The sequence below is a fragment of the Centroberyx gerrardi genome, chromosome 6, assembly GCF_048128805.1.
Source record: "Centroberyx gerrardi isolate f3 chromosome 6, fCenGer3.hap1.cur.20231027, whole genome shotgun sequence".
Lineage (NCBI taxonomy): Eukaryota > Metazoa > Chordata > Actinopteri > Beryciformes > Berycidae > Centroberyx > Centroberyx gerrardi.
Window position 1 is genome coordinate 12,411,495 of NC_136002.1, and position 20,717 is coordinate 12,432,211.

The 20,717-nt window shown below is 42.5% G+C and overlaps 1 protein-coding gene across 1 annotated transcript; it reads left to right on the plus strand.

Moving 5' to 3' along the window:
- Positions 1-2,941: 2,941 nt before the first annotated feature.
- On the plus strand, positions 2,942-18,576 carry gmps (guanine monophosphate synthase). The gene is made up of 16 exons (XM_071896909.2): positions 2,942-3,162; positions 4,766-4,938; positions 5,630-5,744; positions 5,970-6,067; positions 6,749-6,852; positions 7,064-7,257; positions 9,245-9,410; positions 10,392-10,543; positions 10,781-10,954; positions 11,828-11,933; positions 12,256-12,371; positions 13,818-13,943; positions 15,367-15,482; positions 15,634-15,764; positions 15,929-16,101; positions 16,411-18,576. Exons 1-16 carry the CDS (start codon positions 3,136-3,138, stop codon positions 16,510-16,512), a joined length of 2,073 nt encoding a protein of 690 aa, XP_071753010.1. The 5' UTR covers positions 2,942-3,135; the 3' UTR covers positions 16,513-18,576.
- The last annotated feature ends 2,141 nt before the right edge of the window (positions 18,577-20,717 follow it).

The window sequence follows — 20,717 nt, forward strand, 5'->3', positions numbered from 1 at the left end:
ATGGAAATGTCTGACCAAGAATTACATCACTTTCATCTGCTCTTTATATTGTTCCAATTAACAGTGTTATGGATATGTCCTTTCACTTGGCATGTTATGTTTGGTAACTGCTACACTCATATGGTACAGTCAGATGTATCAGCAACAGAAAAAAATTATTTGGCCTAAGTACATTATAATGTACTATATTCTGCAGTAGTTAGTGTACTGTACTATATACTATAGTATTGCTTTTAAGTATGCTATAGCATCCTGCATTATTGTGTGGTAATTATTCAAGCATTGTGAATGTGGAGTATAGCAGCTTTCTCATAATGGGTGGTTAAGGGCAAAAGTGGGTCAAACAGGGTCAAGCCAGCTGTTCCTGACCCATGGTAATCTTTTATTATCCTATAGATAGATGCTAAATATTCAAAACATGTTCTAACCATCATGAACAATCATTCCCAAGTCCTGATTCAGAGCAGTAAGAGACTCAGAATGGTGACTTTACGTGAGTATGTTTCCAGGGATTAGTTTGATCATGTAACTGAAAACTATACTAACCCCAGCCTGTGAAATCAGTATTAAGAGGGAAGTAATGTGATGTCTTAGGGAAACACACTTTCAGAATGAAACTAATCTCTCTTTGGCCACACTTAACCTTTACTCTTTTCGCACAAGCCTTGGATGAAACTGCACTGAACTTTCTTCTGTATCAAAAGGAGGCTTGGTAAAAGTCACAGTGCAGCCACTGCATGAGCCAGGATGCTTCTCCACTGTTACGATGGAGGTAATGAACGACTGCACGCTCTGCTGTGTGGCTGCTATAAGTGGCATGTGAAGCTGGTTATCCCCACAGACGCCATGTGACCGCACACAGGCAATATTTGGGGTGGATCATCATGTGACAACAGGAGCACAGTGGAGCTGTATGTTAACACACACGCTGTTTTTGTTAGAAGTGGTTGTAACCATGTGAGGGTCATGTATATTTTGGTGTACAGTAGAAAGGGGTTATTCATTCTATTTTCCACAGGATGGCGCTGATATTATTGCATCTAAAAGACCTGAGCCCATGTTAACAGGAGTTTCTCTCTGACAGTATCAAGGATTTTTTTTTAATATTCAGTGGTTATCTGTTCTGACGAGAAAAAATGGGAGATTTACTGATTTAAAAATGTATAAGTGAAGACTACCAACTTGCCCAGCATGAAGTGGAATTTGAATTCTGTCCATTTTACTTCAGGAATTTGTGTCTTTGCTGTGAGATTCCTCCTGAACTTCTTGGGGATCACATAACTTGCTGCCAGCAGTGGCATGCTTTGTCCACTGCTTAGATCTTGAGCTTAGGTCAGACACTGAGCCATAAGACGTGCATACATTGATTCTCCAGAACGTGACGTGCTGTGCCCGTTAATTTGTGCAGTTGTGTTTGTGCACGCTGGTGTAATGCTAGTGGGATGGGGTCTGCAACCTGCTAGACAAACCTGAAACCATGATCAGGACACGTTGAGTGGATTTCCCCTACTTCTCCTGTTACACTTGACCCCAAAGTACCTTGGGAGAGAGAGGGAGAGAGAGAGAGAGAGAGAGAGAGAGAGAGAGAGAGAGAGAGAGAGAGAGAGAGAGAGAGAGAGAAAGAAACAGCAAATAGCTTCTTCTGCAGGTCCACAGGATTTTCCTACGACTGTCCTCTCATTCCTCTCATCCTCTGTCCTGACAACTCTACTAGGAGAAAAATGTCTTTGTCAGGCCTGGGTCCCTAAAGAATTTAGCTGTTAGATCCAGGGAGGCTTAGGTGATAAAGTTGTGTGGTGGTATTTGCATATGGAATCAGGTTGAAGCTGTCTAAAACCTAACCTTTATGTGGAGAAAATTTGGCTATTGCAATTACATTATTATGATAAAACAGTAACTTGGTGTTAAAATTATTTTAGGTAGTTAGAAAAAATGGAAACCCAGGCCAGAGCAATTCTCTGAATTTGACCCACACCGGGAACATGGATGTGTTAAAGTACAGGGTCTGCTTCTCACATACTTGCTGGCTCTGCCTGAAAAAAAGAGTTTGAGGTCTAAGTGTGGCCCTGTGGATTCATCTTGTCTCAATGTATAGGGTGTACTGTATTTATTCGTTATGCTGCGGCAAGGTTCACAACTTCCTATCTTTAAGTGGAAAATATCAAAGGGCATAGGATTGCCTTCCATTACTGGACAGTTAATACAAACCTGCAGGAATTGTTTAGCGTTTTCACTCCAGGACCCAAACTCAGTAACTTCTGTCAGTAACCCTAGACACCAGACATGTGAGGACCCACTAAAAACAGGTCACCCCCCCAATTGGGGTCCCCACTCATGGTTTAAGTAACACTGACCTGCAGCAGGGGCTCCAACATAGTCACACTTTAGGCCACCGACACCCCATTTGATGAGACCTTGTCTGAGGGAACCCCATCTGAGATTATGTTTGTTGCTGGATATGATTTGGCAAAGAACTGGACAACTGTTAATACTGTAAGTGGGGAGAAAACAGTGAGGAGAGTGAAAATAGATCCAAGAAGAAATTCCTATATCATTCACAATCCTGTCTTGAAAATAATAAAATAATGGAGAAACTGAACTGATCCTCATTTTGTTGAGGACCCTGTGAAGTAATCCTAATTAGGGATGCCCTATTCTCTCAAGGACTTTGGGAACCACTGACCTACAACTCTTTAACTGTCATACACCATCTCGCAGCGATAAGTTTCGGAGCCTTTTTTGAGGCAAAAATAATAAGCAGCCAAAACCGCTATTCAGTTTCATTTTGACAAGTTCAGTCAATTTCAAATATGCTGCCAAAATCCTACCCCTGCTGGGCCCCACTCTCGTTTTTCGCATTAACTTTTTGCTCCACCCATAAAACAGAAATACATATGCAGAGTGTGTTCCTACGCAAAAGTTCTTCTCCAACCGGAGGACAGACAGTGACAGACTACTCCTAGTCCCCAAACCAACAGCCCAATCTCCATTTGAGACAGTAGTCGGCGTGCTGAGCCAGGAGCTAACTAACGTTAATAGCTAGCGGTCTCTCTCTCTCTCTCTCTCTCTCTCTCTCTCTGAGACCAGGGACACCGAGGCGAAGGGAGAGCTCATTCCACAACACGACCGTCCTCCATGGCTCTGTGCAACGGAGACAGCAAGGTCAGTGAGGAGGGAAAACCCGGGGCTCCGACTGTGTGTCGGTGGTCGGGTTGACTTGATGTTAGGACTTGGGGTGCTGCTGTAGTCCCCGGTTAATTATGGCCTGTGTGTACCTCGGGGGGGAAAGTTGCAGAGCATGTACCACCACCACCGATGAGGATGATGAGTACCCTGCAATGCCTGTTGCAACGTCCCACTAACATGTTGCTCGTAGCAGCTAGCAAGGCAGGCTGTGTCGAGGATGCCGACCAGAAATAAACGCTTACAAATCTTTTCGCCACTAAAACGTATTTGCTTGTACTGATGGTGGATCCCCATATCCGCTGCCTAAGAGCACCGCGTGGGTTTTAGCATGGCTCTGCTAACTTGCTGGTCACAGAACATGCACAGCTAGCAAGCTAATGCTAATCACTACTGTTTATACTGACGCTGAGCTAGCTTGCTACGCAGGCAGTTTGTTAGCTAGCCTTAGCAAGCCAATCAGCCAAAAACGTTTAATGACACAATATTTAATAACTCCCAGTCTTTATTTGTCATGGGATTCGGTTTCATTTAGAAAATGAGCCTTCAGCTTATGGTTAACTAATTTATTTATTTTCTGCTTGCTTTCTTTCGGTTGCTGTCATACACTTTAAGCTAACGTAACTGACAGTTAACGTTAGCTTACGTCGTTACCAAGCTAGTCTCAGCCAACTTGCTGTTCAACATGCTACCGGTGTGACAAAAGCAAGCAGACACCACTGCTATGTTACCGGCTGTTCTGGTAAAGTTTGCAATAAAACTGTCAAGTATTTTGCTCGGGACCATGTTGCTAGCTCTGCTGTGATTGATCTGCTAGGACGACAGTAGTTTTGTGCTCTACTTCAGGACAGTCAACGAATCAGAGGAGAGTGCCATGCCTGATGCAAGATGTTTTTAGTAACATCTACCGCGGAAGTGTTTTCCACAAACCACGTGGGATCATGTTTCTTTTCTTAACCGCCCTTATCTACTCAGTTTTCTTGTTGACAGAGGCTCATTGTCTCCCACTGATCTGAGTTGTGGACTTATAGAGGGGACACAGATTTCTGAAGACACACACACACACACACACTTATGTTGAACAACTGGAGAGTGACAGTAAACCCTGCTAGAGTTGACTACCTTTGGGCCTCACTAACAACCTTACTAACTTGTCTGTAGGTCTCATGTGATGCTGCTGAGCGGCTGAATGGATGCAGCACGTTTCACACGAGTCCCTCACTGTCACTCCTGGAGCTCACATGCCCATAATTGAGTTATGCCTTATTGAGTCACATTCTCCATGGTGAGGTCAGAGGTGGAGGGTAGCTTCAGTCTTGAAGGAGTCGTCTGCCTTACACCACCATTCACCCCACCAACTCCAAAGTTATTAACACTTTGTCTTCATAACAGTATACTAAATTTGTTCTGTGGTAGACATGGAGCTGCCATTTAGTGAGTGTTTGTGTATGTGTAGGCGTCTGTACTTGCATGCTTTCCAAGGTTCGACTCTCCCCGCAGCTCAACATACACACTGCAAGCATTAAAAACAAGGCAATGTGTATTTTCTTTTTTTGAATGTGTGTGTGTGTCCACTCCACAGCTGGAGGTCAGCAGCGCGGAGCAGAATGGGTCGTGTGAGGGGGCGGTGGTGATCCTGGATGCGGGGGCCCAGTATGGCAAGGTGATTGACAGACGAGTGCGAGAGCTGTTTGTGCGCTCCGAGATCCTCCCCTTAGAGACCCCCGCCTTTGCTATCAGAGAACAGGGCTTCAGGTGAGAATGAAAAGCACATGAACCGGGGATGTTGTTTTGTTTTCCGAATTGCAGCATAGTTATAAAACTGTGCTATCAATACGGTTGCCTGTTGACACCTGTCCATGCTTAACAGGTTAGGAAATGTTTGGGGCATTTCTGAGCTTGTGGATTCTGTTTGTACAGATATGGCCCACCTATCACTGTTTTATGTTTCCATAATTATTGGGCCCGAGAAGATAAATAGTGTATGAATTTAGCCCACACACATTAATCATCATAAAAAGTCCTGGACCCTTTGCCAGTGCAGTGTCATAGTCCCGTTTCCATCTACATAAACACAAATCGCACACAACTCCTGTGGATTCTCAGCCGCTTTTTTTTTTTTTTTTTTCTGTGGTCATTTTATCTGCCAGGAAGACAGTATTTTCTGCGACACTTTGATATACACACACAGCACACCCACACTTGCAATATCACAGACTACTGAACCATCTTATGGAGACGGGGCCTGTCTCAATGATGTACTCGCTTGTCATCTTTTATTGAGGCTGTTGTTAATATAGACCGATTTAGTCTTATCTGGTTCAAGGATGCCTCTGTTCTCTTTTGGATGTGTTTATAATAGTTTTTGACGTGAATGTATTTCCCACGTGAATACCTTTGTTCTCCATCTGTCTCTCTTTCTTGCTTTCTCTTCCTCTTTCCTCAGAGCGATCATCATTTCAGGAGGTCCTGCCTCTGTGTATGCAGAAGATGCCCCCTGGTTCGACCCTGCCATATTCACCATTGGAAAGCCTGTCCTAGGAATCTGTTATGGCATGCAGGTACATGCGTGCACACCTACACACATACATATGCACAATAAAATGTAGGGGTAGCAGGCTGGTGTAGTGCTTAGGGAGGCTGTTCTTCATCCCCAAGACCTGTGTTCAAGCCCCTGTGACAGCAAACCAGCAACCTTCCACTCGCAAGCTCACTTCTACTTCGTCTTTCAAACTAAAATGCTATCTTTGTGTCCAAGTGTTGACTTTGTTCTCTGTCTGTTACAGATGATGAATAAAGTGTTTGGTGGCACAGTACACAGAAAGAGTGTGAGGGAAGATGGAGTGTTCAATATTGGACTGGACAACACTTGCTCCCTCTTCAGGTAATATGGTTGTCCACGTGGATCACAAGGGAATGAGTCTTCTTTTATGTGTTATTGTGTGTGTGTTATTGTGTATATTGAGATCTTGGAGCTGTATGTCCATGTGTTTTTTAATTTTCAAATCAGAATAACTTTATTTGTCTAGTGCCATACAGGAGAGACATATTGAGAGCTTGCAGAGTTGGACAGTACAGATATACAGTGCAAAGAGACGGTTGAATACATGACAGACAGTAGACTATACATATCACTGTGCAAACAAATTCATTAAACTAGTACGAGGTCAGTCAGAGCGCTTTTGGTACCCGCCCTGCTTCTCAGTAGCTGATAGGATCAGATTGGCAAAACATTCAGAGAGAAGAAAGAAAAGGTGAGAATGAGAACAGAGGACAAAGAATTGCAGACAGTTTGTTTAGCACAACTGCTGCTCACTGGTTTGTCCAAGTGCCATGTTTACTACATAAACTGTAGACGCATTCCGCCAGTCACATATTTTCCCTGGTTGTCACACAAACACAGCATGAGTCTAAAATAGAAGCCCGCAGTCTTTCGTTGGTCTCTGCCTCTCGCACTGATTCACATGCACACCCCACAAACAGGGGCTCTACAGATGTAAGTCGTATGCCACTTTATAGCACATCACACGTTTCTCTGACTTTGTGTGTGTGTGTGTTCTGTCAGAGGCCTTCAGAAGGAGGAGCTGGTCCTGTTGACCCACGGTGACAGTGTGGACAAGGTGGCTGATGGCTTCAAAGTGGTGGCCCAGTCAGGGAACATCATTGCCGGTAAGCAGCGCTGGGGGCCAAGAGACAGTGGGTCTGTGGAGGGGAATATACTGATTGGCATAATATATACATTTGTGGGTCACCCTAATTATGGCAAAATCTTGTGTTGTGTGCATATCTAGAAAGTATGATTTAAAAGAAGCACCCAGAAAGGATAAATGGCAACGTTAACCATCTCCCTCATCCCTCGTCTCTGTTTTTCGTCCGCCAGGGATTGCCAATGAGCAGAAGAAGCTGTACGGGACACAGTTTCACCCGGAAGTAGACCTGACAGAGCGAGGCATGGAGATGCTGCGTAACTTCCTGTTCGAGATTGCGGGGTGCACCAGTAACTTCACCGTAGAGAACCGGCAGCAGTCCTGCATCAATGAGATCAGGGAGAAAGTAGACAAGTCTAAAGTGCTGGTGAGTAAAACTGCACAAAGTGTCATGAGTGTGTATTTGTGTGTGTGTGTGTGTGTGTGTGTGTGTGTATGTATGTATGTGCTGGTATCTAACCCTTCTTCAGGTAGAAAGATGATTTTAAAAAAAGGAAGAAAACATAAAAAAAAATGTTGGTGTGGGCAAAAAGAAGTTATGTGTAAAGATGATCATTTTTGCAATCAGCATATTTTATTGTATCATTATATGGAAGATAATTTGACTAAAAATGTGAAGACCACAGAATTACAAATCTATGGTAGGGACCCAGGATGCGGTGGCGGCCGTGGGAAGTTAAGTGGAGCCAATTAAACTCTCAAATTAAACCTTGTTCTATCAGCTGAAAAGAGGTAGTCTACTCCCTGAGCTCCTACAAACTGGGCTTCCTCTCAGGGGAGTGAAGGGGAAGGATAAATGAGAGTAGAAAATGGGCTTAAAGCTCTGATTTATATGTAAAGAAATAGCCACTACCACTTTGTTGTCTCATTCTGCTTGTTCCTGCGACATTGGTGGCATTTTGGGTGTGCGAGTCCCAAGAGCCTGCAGTTGGCTCCTCTAATCAGAAGTAAAGTAGTGTCAAGGCTGTAATCATCTCTGCCTGTTAATGTTTATTATTTTACAGTCTGACAGCAGAAACGGGCCAGATATGGAAAAGTCTACATGAATATTATGATGGGAGGCTAACAAAAATACAAAAGATAGATTTGATCCAAAAATATGCGGTCTGGATGGGTTTTCCTGCTTATCTATTGCCTCTCCATGCCTTTTATCTTCATTGTGAGAGTATTTCTAGTATCACAAATAAATAGCCTATGCTTCTGCTTGATCCATCATACTCTTGACTGTAACATGTCAGCCACTGTTTAGTCCTTGTACCACGTGCCTCAGTATGCACTAGGGGTGTAACAATTATTTGATTTTTGAATCAGGGAGACCAGGCCGGCTGTGCAACATACGGATGTACCGATTCAAACATACAATACAGGGTGAAAGTTGGGTGAGATTGTTAATAGTTTCAGAGATCTTCTGCTCTGATTCAACAGTCAAAATTGTGAATATTGTTTCTTCCTTTTTGTATCTTTCTTTCTCCCTCCATGTCACACTCCACTACTGCTAACCTCCTCCCTTTGTGACTATGGCTGTATCTTATGCTGCATTCACGTGATGTGGGAATAATTGTTGGAATGACTTGAGGGCTCAAAGCAACGACTTGGAAGTAATCATGCATTCAAACTCGTTTGAAGCCATAAAACACCAAGATTGTAGTTTTCTGTGCACTTTTGCTCATGATGAATATTCCAGCTTTTTCACACTGAACACACATGCACTGAGTGAGATACATTTGAATTTATGCTTTACAGAAAGCCAGTCATTGTAATGTCTGCCGCAAGCAAAACATAAACACTTGTGTCCTGCCATTGCCTTTTATTCTAGGATTGTAGTCTTTCACAATCTGTTTAATTTGCATAAACACTGTCACTTCCACAGTGCATCTGTTTGGATGCTTTATAAGAACCAATTAGTCCTATCCTCAGTTTCTTTTTTTCCTTTTTTTTGGTGGGGTGGAATGGAAGATTTTCTCATTTCTATTTTATTTTAGACAGGTTCCTCACTTCTACATAATGGTGATGACATTGTCATGCTAACATGTCTGTTTCATAGCTGGATAATGTTGATTACCCCAGGAATCTTTTGTTGATTACCACATAAGTCCCAATCAGAATCATAAAAATAAATAAAGAAACTATAAAAAGTAAATTCAGCATTGTTCTTCATGGCACTGAATCGGAACGTTAACCTGCCTCACGTTATCTTTCCTGTGTTGAATCACTTGTATCAAGATTCATATCAAATCAGTCTAAGGAGAAATCCACATCCCTAGTGTTTACTGTTTGACACTGCAATTTTTAGCCTGTAAATACTCGACTATCTGGTCACACAGAGGTGACCCTGTTTCTAATGACGCCCTTAGGTGCTGCTGAGCGGTGGGGTGGACTCAACAGTGTGCACAGCCCTCCTCAACAAAGCTCTGAACCAGGACCAGGTGATAGCGGTTCACATCGACAACGGCTTCATGAGGAAGAGAGAGAGCCAGAGTGTGGAGGAGGCTCTCACCAAGCTGGGCATCAAACTCAAAGGTGGGGGCAAAGGTCATGACGGAGGTCGATGGTCTGAATGGAGTAGAAAATCGTTAGGACCTTCCATTTTAAAGATGGAAAATAATTATTGTGATGAATTACCCATTATGAAATGTGTATTGGTTTTCTGTCTGTAACAAAGTAATCTGCTGTATAATTGCCCCGGGCACAGACCTGTTTGTCTGTCTCTGAGTTGATGAAATGAAGAACCTTGCACTTCAGCTGGTATTTTATTTGCACTTTTTTGTGAAAATGAAAAATATGTAATTTTAAGCAGGTCAGATAGCCTCCTTGTGTTTTGAGATCCTTGTGTGAATTGAAATTTGCTGTGGTCACTGTTGGGGAAGTGATGCACTTACTTGCCATACTTGCATTATTTTTATTTTTTACCTTCTGAAAATCTGTTACTGAGCTTAAAGATTTTTTATCTGTACTAAAAAGAGTAAAGAATAAACCCCATTAGAATTTGTTTATTGAGACTATTGTAAGGTTGAGAGGGTGACAGAGTCAGGGAGACAGGACAGAGGGCTCTAGTGGGATTTGTATCTTGGCCAGAGGAAATACATGCTGTCCTCCTGGGCCAGATTCAAAGCCACATGGCATGCGCCCTAGACCACTGAGCCACCAGGACGGCCCAGGGAACACTATTTGAAAATGACAGTTTTATTGTACTTTATATCACTATACAGTTTAATGTAAATAACTTGTATTTTTTAACATGATTTTGCAGAAGTTCGCAGATATTGTTATATATTGATCATTTATAATTATTATAATTATCATGATAATCATTTTGTCCATTTCGTCTCCTCCTACCTAATTTTCCCATGGGGATCATCAAAGCTTAATCCTATCTTATCTCTTTTATCTTATCTCATTGATCTGGCTTTGTTTAGAAAGGTACATTTTTGTTTTGCTCATAACCCTATCCCACTCTTCTTCTGCTTCCCTCTTTCTCTCCTCCTAAATCCTCCTCTCCAGTGGTGAATGCAGCCCACACCTTCTACAACGGAACGACGACCCTGCCCATCTCCGAGGAGGACAGGACGCCACGGAAGCGCATCAGCAAGACCTTAAATATGACCACCAACCCCGAGGAGAAGAGGAAGATCATTGGAGACACATTCGTCAAGGTTTGTCTAGTACTTGTTTGTTTGAACCTGCCAGGTTGTCTGACCCACAGCCTACATACATTTGTATGAATATACTGTTTTCCTCAACCATATAATATATCCTTTTATCTGTTTATCACATTGTCAGTTCAACTGACCACTTGACTGGTAATTTGTACCCATCTGCCAACCTGTCTGCTTGGTTTCCTGCCTTTATTTTGAATTACTTCTTCTATGTTGCACCTGATTTCTGTCCAGGTGGCGAATGAGGTGATTGGAGAGATGAATCTGAAGCCAGATGAGGTTCTCCTGGCCCAGGGCACCTTGAGGCCCGATCTCATCGAGAGCGCTTCTCACATCGCCAGCGGCAAGGCAGAGGTCATCAAAACACACCACAACGACACCGAACTCATCCGCAAACTCCGAGATGAGGTAACTTTCTTCATAACCGTGATACATACTGCTGCTTCAGCCTATGTGCTTGTACCTTTCAGGATTTTGAATGCATACATTTCTACCATCAGTGACCTCAGGGAGAGTGAAACCTCTAACCCTGGCAATATTTAGTGCCAGGTCTAATACACATGGTACCACAATATACAGAAGCTAGACAAATGGTGGAGAAAAAAAACAGAGAAAGGACTTTGTAATTGTGATTTAGGCACTTCAAATATAAAGGCAGCTACACAGGTGAGTCATATTAAGTTGAATACTAATTAGCAGTATGTGTCAGCTTTAAAACAGGCCTGACAACCACCGCTTTTATATCTTTTATATACGAGTTTTGAAAGCAACATGAGGCAATTAACAGAGTTCCAAAGAAGCAAAACAAATGGCAGGTGCATCAAAAATGACAAAATGAGTTAATGTGGCAAGAGGAACGGCCTGGAAAATCATGACAACCTATGACAAACACAGACAGACTGCAGCGGTAAAGAGGAACAGTGGTCACAAGCAGAAGCTCACTGACGGGGATAAACAGACACTTCATAGGATAGTAGCTAAACACTACAACCACAGCCTCAAAATTACGTTATTGAATCAACACCTCTATGACACAGAAAAAAACCCTAACATCAGGAGCTTCACAGAGCTTGTATTTATGGCAGGGCGACCATGCACTACCTCAGAGTGATGGAAAGCGGTAATATTGTCTGATGGCTCTTTAACCACATACAGACATTTTTATGTTTGCAGAAAGGATGCTTTCAACCCAAAGTATACACACATACCATGCAACACCTAAACGTATCCCTCCTTCCTTCTCTGTAGCAAAGTTGATTCCATTCCTTTGTTATCCTCCAGGGAAAAGTAATCGAACCACTGAAGGATTTCCACAAAGATGAGGTCAGAGCACTGGGAAGAGAGCTGGGCTTGCCAGAGGAGATCGTCTCTCGACACCCTTTCCCTGGTTTGTACACAAACACGCACACCTTCGATGTGACTGGTCCGACAAAATTATTCAAATGTGATTTCTGTGGACATTATGCTTAGTGAACATTGTCTGCCACTTTTAACCCTCTAAATCTGCCTTTTCTCCTCTTTCCACCTCAATATCTCTTCTCTCTCATTTTTTTCTTTCTTTATCTGTTTGTTTCTCTCTTGCTTGAAATCAGCCACTCATTCACTCACTCAGACAGACTCAAAAAACTGTCCTGCTCTTTAACAGCCTTTCCACGGATATTCCCTGTGTTCACTAAAAAGTTCCCTACTCCTCTCTCTGTCCCCTTCAGGTCCTGGTTTGGCCATCAGAGTGATCTGTGCAGATGAGCCTTACATCTGCAAGGACTTTGCTGAGACAAACAACATCCTCAAAATCATCACAGACTTCTCTGCCAGTGTCAAAAAGGTCAAGAGCAAAAAATAGCTCCACTTCCTCTGTCAGTGGAGAAATTCTAGAACAACTTGTGCCACTCTAACTGGTTTCTAATTCATATATATGCAGCTAATGGTGAGACAGTCTGACATGCCACTTTTTGCTTTTTTCCCTTTTCCTGCAAAATTTGGATGACAACCCCCACAAACAGTCATTCCACAGTATTTAAACTAGTTTTCCATTGTATATGCCTATGTTTACAGCGAAGCATACATATTTTTGAGGACAAAGCCAATTTGATCTCCTTTTACCAAAACCAGCACCCCTCTAAGCTGTTGTGGGACAAGCAATTTTTGTGTTTTTTGGGTCCTAAGCCTTGTATCAGTGGGCAGTATATCCCAGATCCCCATCTTGTCAACCAATAGATGTGAAAGAAGGGGAAAGTGGTGCCATTGCATCAAGGTAAATCTAAGATTTTTCAAGGCCTTTCAAGACTACCAAAATGAACATGAAAATGGGAAAAACAAATCTATGAGACTATAGGTCCACATGACTGCTCTGATTTATCACTAAGAGTGCAACAAGAAGCAGTAACATTTAAGACCTCTAAAGCACAAACTTAACAGTATTCAAGGACTTTTGAGGCCTTGGATATAGGTAATCAAATTCGATACATTTTAACACTTTTTCAGGACCAGCAGACACCTTGAATTTGTTGCCAAATGTATTAGCACTACAACACATTAACATTTTTCCCTATAGTCTTAGAAAGTAGCTTAATTTGTCAGTTGCTAGTTGATTTGAGAAATACAGCTGCAGTTAGAAATGTTTCTACATCTAATGACAACATCGCCAAGTTGGCATCAGTTGCTGTTTTTAGCCAAACAAACAGTACAACGGAAGTTCCGCCTACACAACCAATGAAAAGACGTCTGCTGCAGTTTGGTCTGTTTAGTCAGTTACGGAGTTGAGTCATTAACACACAGTCTTTGTTGGTTGGATGGCCACATTGCACCAAAAGTGAAATGTGATGACCAAATGATTCAAAGTGAGTGTTTTTTTTTTGTTGTTGTTTTTTTCAGTTCCTTGTTTTTTTGTCTTTGGCAGCCACCAACAGTTTCCCTAACAGGAATTAAGCATTAGCCTTGACTGGACTGTCAGATAATAGAACTAGCGACTCAGCTCAGTAATTGTCCATCACATGAAGAATAAATGTAGGTTACATAAATGAATGATGGCTACATGAAGTTAGAACTATGCTGACATTGTTAATCAGTGGTTTGTTTGCAGTTATACTGACAAAACTGATACATTTGATATGAGATACCTTATTTTTTTGGAGAACTGTTTCCAAAATGATCATAAAGTAGTGACAACATAGATATATTTGTCAAAATCTGAAGCTACTGTCTCCTTACTTCAATTACACATTCAATCCTGGATATATATTTCAACTGTGCGTCTCTCCCTCCTCTCCAGCCCCATGCCTTGCTGCAGAGAGTCAAGTCGTGTATATCAGATGAGGAGGAGGAGAAGCTCATGCAGATCACCAGCCTTCATTCACTCAATGCCTTCCTGCTGCCCATCAAAACTGTCGGTGTCCAGGTAATTCAATCGGTTGATCAGTCAAGCAACGCATCATATCCGATGAATTGCTCTGTGTTTTTGTGCTGCTTACTCATCAAAAGTGTCGCTGTCCAACGAAATAATCAGTCCATAAAATCCAATACACAGTTCCCAAACACGCAGTTCTGTGGGCATGAAACTAGCAACTACAGTGGCTAGTGCAGACCTGTGCAAAGCACGGCCTATGGGCTAGTTCTGGTTGGCTTGCTAGATCCAAAACTAACCAAAGTTCTACTGCACAGGGGGTCTGTACAGTACGTGCCCTGGTCTCAGCGTCAATAGTGCACGTGAAGAAGTTTGATTGACAGTTTGACCACAAGGAATGAAAGGTGTTTTGTGCTCGTAACAACCAGTGGATTATATTATTTCACAAGACAAATTTAGTCAAAATAGTTTTACAGTAGACCTGCCGCAGTGGCTACTTACCAGCCACTACAAATATTTAAAGTCTCTAAAGACTTTAAATATCATATTTCATAGATAAAACGCAAGTGAAGACATTGTTTTTTTCTTTGTTTTTTCCAACCGAACAGTCGCTTGTATTTGTATGTGGAGAATCCTGATGTTTGTAGGACTGCTGATGTCTACCCAAAGGCATGGGAGCCTCAAAACAGTTTGTCTCTTACTGTGTCATAACCATAGTTTAGTGGTTAACCACCAGCCACACCCGCCCTGACAAAGCCTCTCAATCTCTCACACTCTCTCTCTCTCTCTCTGAAGCCTAGGGGTTGATCCGTCTACCAAACAGCCTGATAACAGCTGTGGCTTAAACTGTTGTGGCACGTTCCAGTTTTTCTCCACTCCTTTGCTGTGAATGTGCCTTCTCTCTGACGTGTACAAATATTCTGTCCCATACAAATAGTCAAACCTGGCAAAAAACATCACTCCAACTGTTGAACTGAGCTTCACTTTTAGTATGTGCTGTCCCAGTGTAGCTAAGAAAGAAGGATGATCCTGAGCACTTTGCCCAACCAGACACACCCACACACAACAGCCAGCCAGTGACGCTGTGGTGGGTGTGTTCTGTTACTTCCTGTTTGAAGCCACAGAATTCTAAATTTGCCCTAAACCTCAAACTTGGGGGCAGACAGGAGACTGTAGGCAAACACAGGCGACTTTTATTGCCTGTGGAATTTTTTGGAAGTGAAAGAAATGCGCAGACCGTGCAGGCTTTGTTTACAGAAACTTAAATGTTGTAAATTTGAACATAGAACACAATATGTTAGGAAGGGGAAAAGTAAACACACATACATGCACTCCACTCTAATCTTAATTTATTCTCTCTTGTTTCATCTGAATGTGTTTCCTTAGTTGCTCTGTTACAAACCTATTGTGTTAGAAGTGCTTTATAAATATATTTAACTTGATTTTCTGTCTCTCTCTGTCTCTCCTCCCCCCTCAGGGTGACTGCAGGTCCTACAGTTACGTGTGCGGCGTCACCAGTAAAGAAGCTCCACACTGGGAGTCTCTCATGTTCCTGGCTAGACTCATCCCTCGCATGTGCCATAGCATCAACAGGTAATACGCAAATCTGTCCTGTCCTGACAACTTTACTTTTCATCTGACCTCAGCAGTATGCCACATTAGAAAGTTAGAAACCCATTGCTAACAATGATCAATAGGGCACACACACTCTTTAACCCATCCATTCATGTGTCTCCCTCCCCAGAGTTGTGTATGTATTTGGGTCCCATGTGAAGGAGCCTCCAACAGACATTACCCCAACTTTCCTGACCACAGGCGTTCTGAGCACGCTCAGACAGGCTGACTTTGTAGCCCACTCTATCCTTAGAGAGTCTGGTAAGTGTGTGTGTGTCTGTGGAGAGAGGGGTGTGTGTGTGTACTGTCTGTGTTTGTCTGAAACATCTGAATATATACAGTACATGGCCTAATGAGTTCTGGCATCATTGGATGTACAAAGTCACAGTAACGTCCTTTTCTCTTTGCCTGTCCTCCTCTCCCAGGCTACTCTGGTAAGATCAGCCAGATGCCGGTCATCCTGACCCCCCTGCACTTTGACCGCGACCCCCTGCAGAAGCAGCCGTCCTGCCGGCGCTCCGTGGTCGTCCGCACCTTCATCACCAGCGACTTCATGACAGGGATCCCCGCCACGCCTGGCAACCATATCCCCGAGGAGGTACGGCACGGTTTAGCCTCTCAACTCTGTCTATAGCCTCTCAACTGTCTATATAAATAAACGAGACTAGATCATATCCCAGAGGAGGTATACCATGGTTTGGCCTCTCAGCTTGGTCTTAGCTGCTAGTGAGACTTCAGGACAGGGATCCCAACCAGGCCGGCCTGCCACATCCCTTTAAGGGAGTAAATCACTGTTAAACCTCTCAAACTAAGGGTCAGGGTTTGAGCTGTAGGGGCCTGGAATGAGTTAAAATAAGGAGTGTCCACTGTTTTGAAGCTGATGTCGTCCTCTTATCTGTTTCCTCAGGTGGTGCTGAAGATGGTAAATGAGATCAAGAAGATCCCAGGCATCTCCAGAGTCATGTACGACCTGACCTCCAAACCACCTGGCACCACAGAGTGGGAGTAAAACACAACATGACCATACACAGATGCAGAGGACACACACACACACACACACACACGCACACACACACACACAGACACACACACACACACTCAACAATTATCAGAGAGGGCTGGTGAACTCCTCTCCTCCTCTTGCCCTTCTGTCTGTCCTTCCTTCCTTCCTACTTTCTCTCCTTCCCCCCTCCCTCCCTTATCACCCTCCCTCTCTTGAACATTCCCATGGAAGGCAGGCAGTACTGTGACCAGCGCACATGCAAAGGCGCTACTACTCTGCTCCCCCCCCCTCACCACCCCCTCCCCGATCTTAATATTTTTGGCGACGGGGTGTGATTAATGTTGGTTATTGATAATATATTGACAGTTCATCGTTCATTTTTTTGGATCCACGTGCAACAATGCATTTCTTCTTTTTAATGGAAATTTAATTGCTGCTTCCTTTTTGTGAGGTCAACCATTAAAGGCAAGTGGTCAAATGTCAAATGTGAAAGTTCAGGAAGTGGACTTTAACGGCGTGCCTCAGGTTGCGTTATGGGATGAGCGAAACACAAAAGCAAACAAACACAATGTCAAGGAAAAGGAAGAGCAGCAGACGGAGGGTTTAAAAATCTTCACCTATCGCTTTATGCCTTGTTTTTTGTCTCAATTTCTCTTTTTTTACTGTTGTAGTTCAGAATTTTCTCAGCCTAGGACTATCCTCCTTGTGTGTTCATTTTCACTTTCTGCCTGTATACTGTGCTAAGAGAAGGGTTGCCTGTCCAAAGTAAAACTGAACAGAGACCCTATGTGACCAATTAACTATTTTTAGACTTTTTGTTTTGCCAAATGTAGAATAAGCTGTGGTGATATATCATTCTGGGCTCTTCTGACGATCCACTCCAAACTAGATTTGTTGACAAGAGGTGTTGACTGTTGCTATGCCCGTCGTGGACAGCAGTCAACCCAAGAATAGCTTGTTCAATATCACTGATGTGTAACTGTGCAGGAGGCCAAAATGGCTGGTGACTTTTGTATGTGCCTGTTATTTTTTTTTTCTTTCTTCATTTTCTTTTGATTTTTGGATGTGAACTGACCTGGACTCACACTTGTCTCCAGAAAGGAGGATATAATACTGTTTTTCCTCATGCTGCAATATGTATGCTTTTTATGAAAAACAAGATGGCAAAAGGGCCGACTTAAGAATAACAACAAAATTATAACTACAGTAGAGTACAGTTTATAACCATTGTTGTATGGATTGCTGTCGTCATTTTCATCATTATTTGGCTGCTCCTTTATTGTGCGGGGGGATGTTTTTGCACATTGTTTTTTACCCATAAAGCCTTGGTGCTTTCGCAACATAATATAAAAGAATAGTACATTCAGTGGAACCTTTACCTTTAAGTGTTTCTCTCTGTAGTGTCAAAGGTCAAGTTAGAATACTGTCTGTTGCCATCTCCAAGATAAGTCCAGTGTGAGTCTCCAGAAAGGCATTACCGGTGAACTTCTCTGTTCTGTACTGTTAAAACATTCAGTAAATCCTAAACTCTAGTCTCCAGTCTCGTCATTTAGTCCTCAGTGAATACGGCACTCAGGTTTAACTGAGTTTTGAAGAGTTTATCGTGCCCCATTAGAGACATTCTCTTGGACTCGGTGGTTCGACCAGTCTCACGCCTCCAGAATTTATTGTCTTTGTGCCTCTCACCCTCTGTTATATCCATACTTTCTGTGGTAAAAATATCCATAATGCAAAATGAACCGTTCCTTAACTTGTCTTAACTGCAAATGGTTCTTAGTGTCTCTCCCTCTGTTTTGCCTTTTATACGTGTGTATTTTATGATACATATGTCTCCATAGAAAACAGCAGCTTGATATTAATGGACATATAATTTTGTAGTTGGATTTTATTGCAATATCGATAAGATTAAGTTATGCAACTCTATGTCGGATGTTATTTTTTTGTTTTTTGTTGAACAATGCTCATTCTCCTTAGTAACGTGCCTCAAACCAAGCCACCGCATGCAGTTTCAACTATGATGACATTTGTACAATGAAGAACTGAGCTTTAATAAAGATCTCCATGTTGAAATTCGCACTCCTCTTTTCTCGTGGACAAGTTGTTGCATATTTAGCATTTTGAAGTTCATCATTCAATATCTCTTAAATATAGACAATCTGGTCTCTGAAAATTTTCATTTTGCCGTAGGTGTTTTCAAATTCATTTTGAAATATATCACCACCTGGAACAATTTGGACTGGAGACAACTGAGCAGGAGTTTGAAAATCGCTTAGAAAATATGCACAGATTGGAAAAGATATGGGGAGGAACGTTTCCCTAGATATCCAACTAATCAAAGAGCCAGAACACCAAATGGATGTTAGAACCCACCAAAATGGAAAGGGTGCAAAATGCAGTAAGATCATGAAAAAGAAAGTCAAATGCAATTTTCAAGCAAAAAGTAAAACTATCTTTCACGGTTGGTTCAAAGGAGCATATTAAAATCCCCAGATCATGGCGGAGAGCTGGAAGAATTCAAGACTAGAAATCTCTCATCAATTTCTGCATATAAGCCTCTTCAATGCAGAAGGAAAGATCTTTACTGTGATGCTGCCAAGGTTCACAAATTACTTATGAAGGAATATCACTTTTCTAAGGGTGTTAAGAACATGCAAGGATGATTTGTACCAAATTCAACTAGTCAAATAACAGAGAGGTCTTTATATAGGACTATCTCTAGACCTGGAAAATGCATTTCTCTTGAAATGCAACCTTTCTTCAAACCTCCAATCCAGATGTTTGTGTAGCCATTCTCCCTGAATAGCACAAACCCTACTTACATCAGACCCTGTGCTTTTGATAAATGAAAAAAAAAAGTACATTTAAGTAGGCCAACAACTATCTTAACTAGCTTGTCTCAGTAGATGTGAATGTAGATTTGGTTTGAACACTGTGCTAACCTACACCAAGCCTTGGCTATGAATGCTTGTGCTTTTGTGTAGACTAGAGTGTATAATTGATTTCTTGCAGATCTCATCAATGCCAGTCAGAAGGCTCTCATGTGCCGGCCGGGACAGGTCACAAGGGCTCAGTGACCAGACACGTGCACACACACGCACACACACACACACACACACACACACACACATATACTGTATATGCACGGGCGCATACACACACACACACACACACACACAATAGCTGGTGATGCCAATGTTTACTGTTGTTATCATTATCAGCTATACAAAGAGATAAATCTGTGATAAAAGCCTCCTATGCTTTTGTATGATGTGAGAACCTCCCTTTGGTATTTATTCATGTAATTATAATGGAATGTGCTTACTTTAAACAACCTTATTATTTACAGTATAATTTGATTTTATTAAGCACCTGCTTGTTTGCAGCGTTTCTCTGAAGCCGTCCCCCTCACCCAGGAGAGGTCCCGCTCCAGGCCTGGGGTTCAGGTGTGTGTTTCCCCGCTGACTGAGAGACAAGAGCAGACAAGCTCAGCCACCCATCAACACACAACAGACCCACACCCAGGGGACCATGAGGGATTTCGGAACAGTAGCCGTGCCGTAATGTTGCGTGAAGCCAGCGCAAGTTGCCACATGCAGCTACCAATTAACTCTTGTGCCTGTGGCAGTTTGTCTTGTGCAGTTGGCCTGTGTACAGTCTAATGAACTGATTGCTATTTGCAGAGGGAAAGAGAGAGAAATTGAGAGAGGGAGTGGAAAGAGATGTAGCCTTTGGTTGCCAGTAAACTTAATGATGTGATGTTTCTTTGGGTTTATTTGACTTAAGGGTGTGTGTGTGTGTGTGTGTGTGTGTGCATATTCACTTGTTCAGGTCCCTGTGTATTGGAGGGGGTCAAAGCCAGTGTACCACCTACTGTAGGCGAATTTACCAAAGCTGCCAAAGTCACACTTCATTTCGTTAATGCTGAGATGATAACGCTCTGGTGTTTACAGTTTGAAACAAATGAAAAAATTAAAAATACAAAAACTCAGATGAAGTGAACAAATTCATCCAACATGTCTGTGTTTCTCATTCAGTCACGATTAATATGTCCCCAGTCAATCACTGTAATTGAAGATTCTCGTCTCCATCTTTGTTCTGTTGAATCTGTTCTCTGGTTACCTTGTGCAACACTTTTCCCTTGAGAGCAGACGAGACACCTGTCACACTCAACTGTTTCCTTTGCTGTCTGCCACAGCGAGAGAGCTGCCCCC

What these genes read in the sequence shown, in the direction of transcription:
- gmps (XM_071896909.2), top strand. Translation starts at nt 3,136, where the DNA reads ATGGCTCTGTGCAACGGAGACAGCAAG. An exon ending in GTCAGGGAACATCATTGCCG is followed by an intron (nt 6,853 to 7,063) that starts GTAAGCAGCGCT and finishes TTCGTCCGCCAG; the next exon opens with GGATTGCCAATGAGCAGAAG. An exon ending in TTGGAGACACATTCGTCAAG is followed by an intron (nt 10,544 to 10,780) that starts GTTTGTCTAGTA and finishes ATTTCTGTCCAG; the next exon opens with GTGGCGAATGAGGTGATTGG.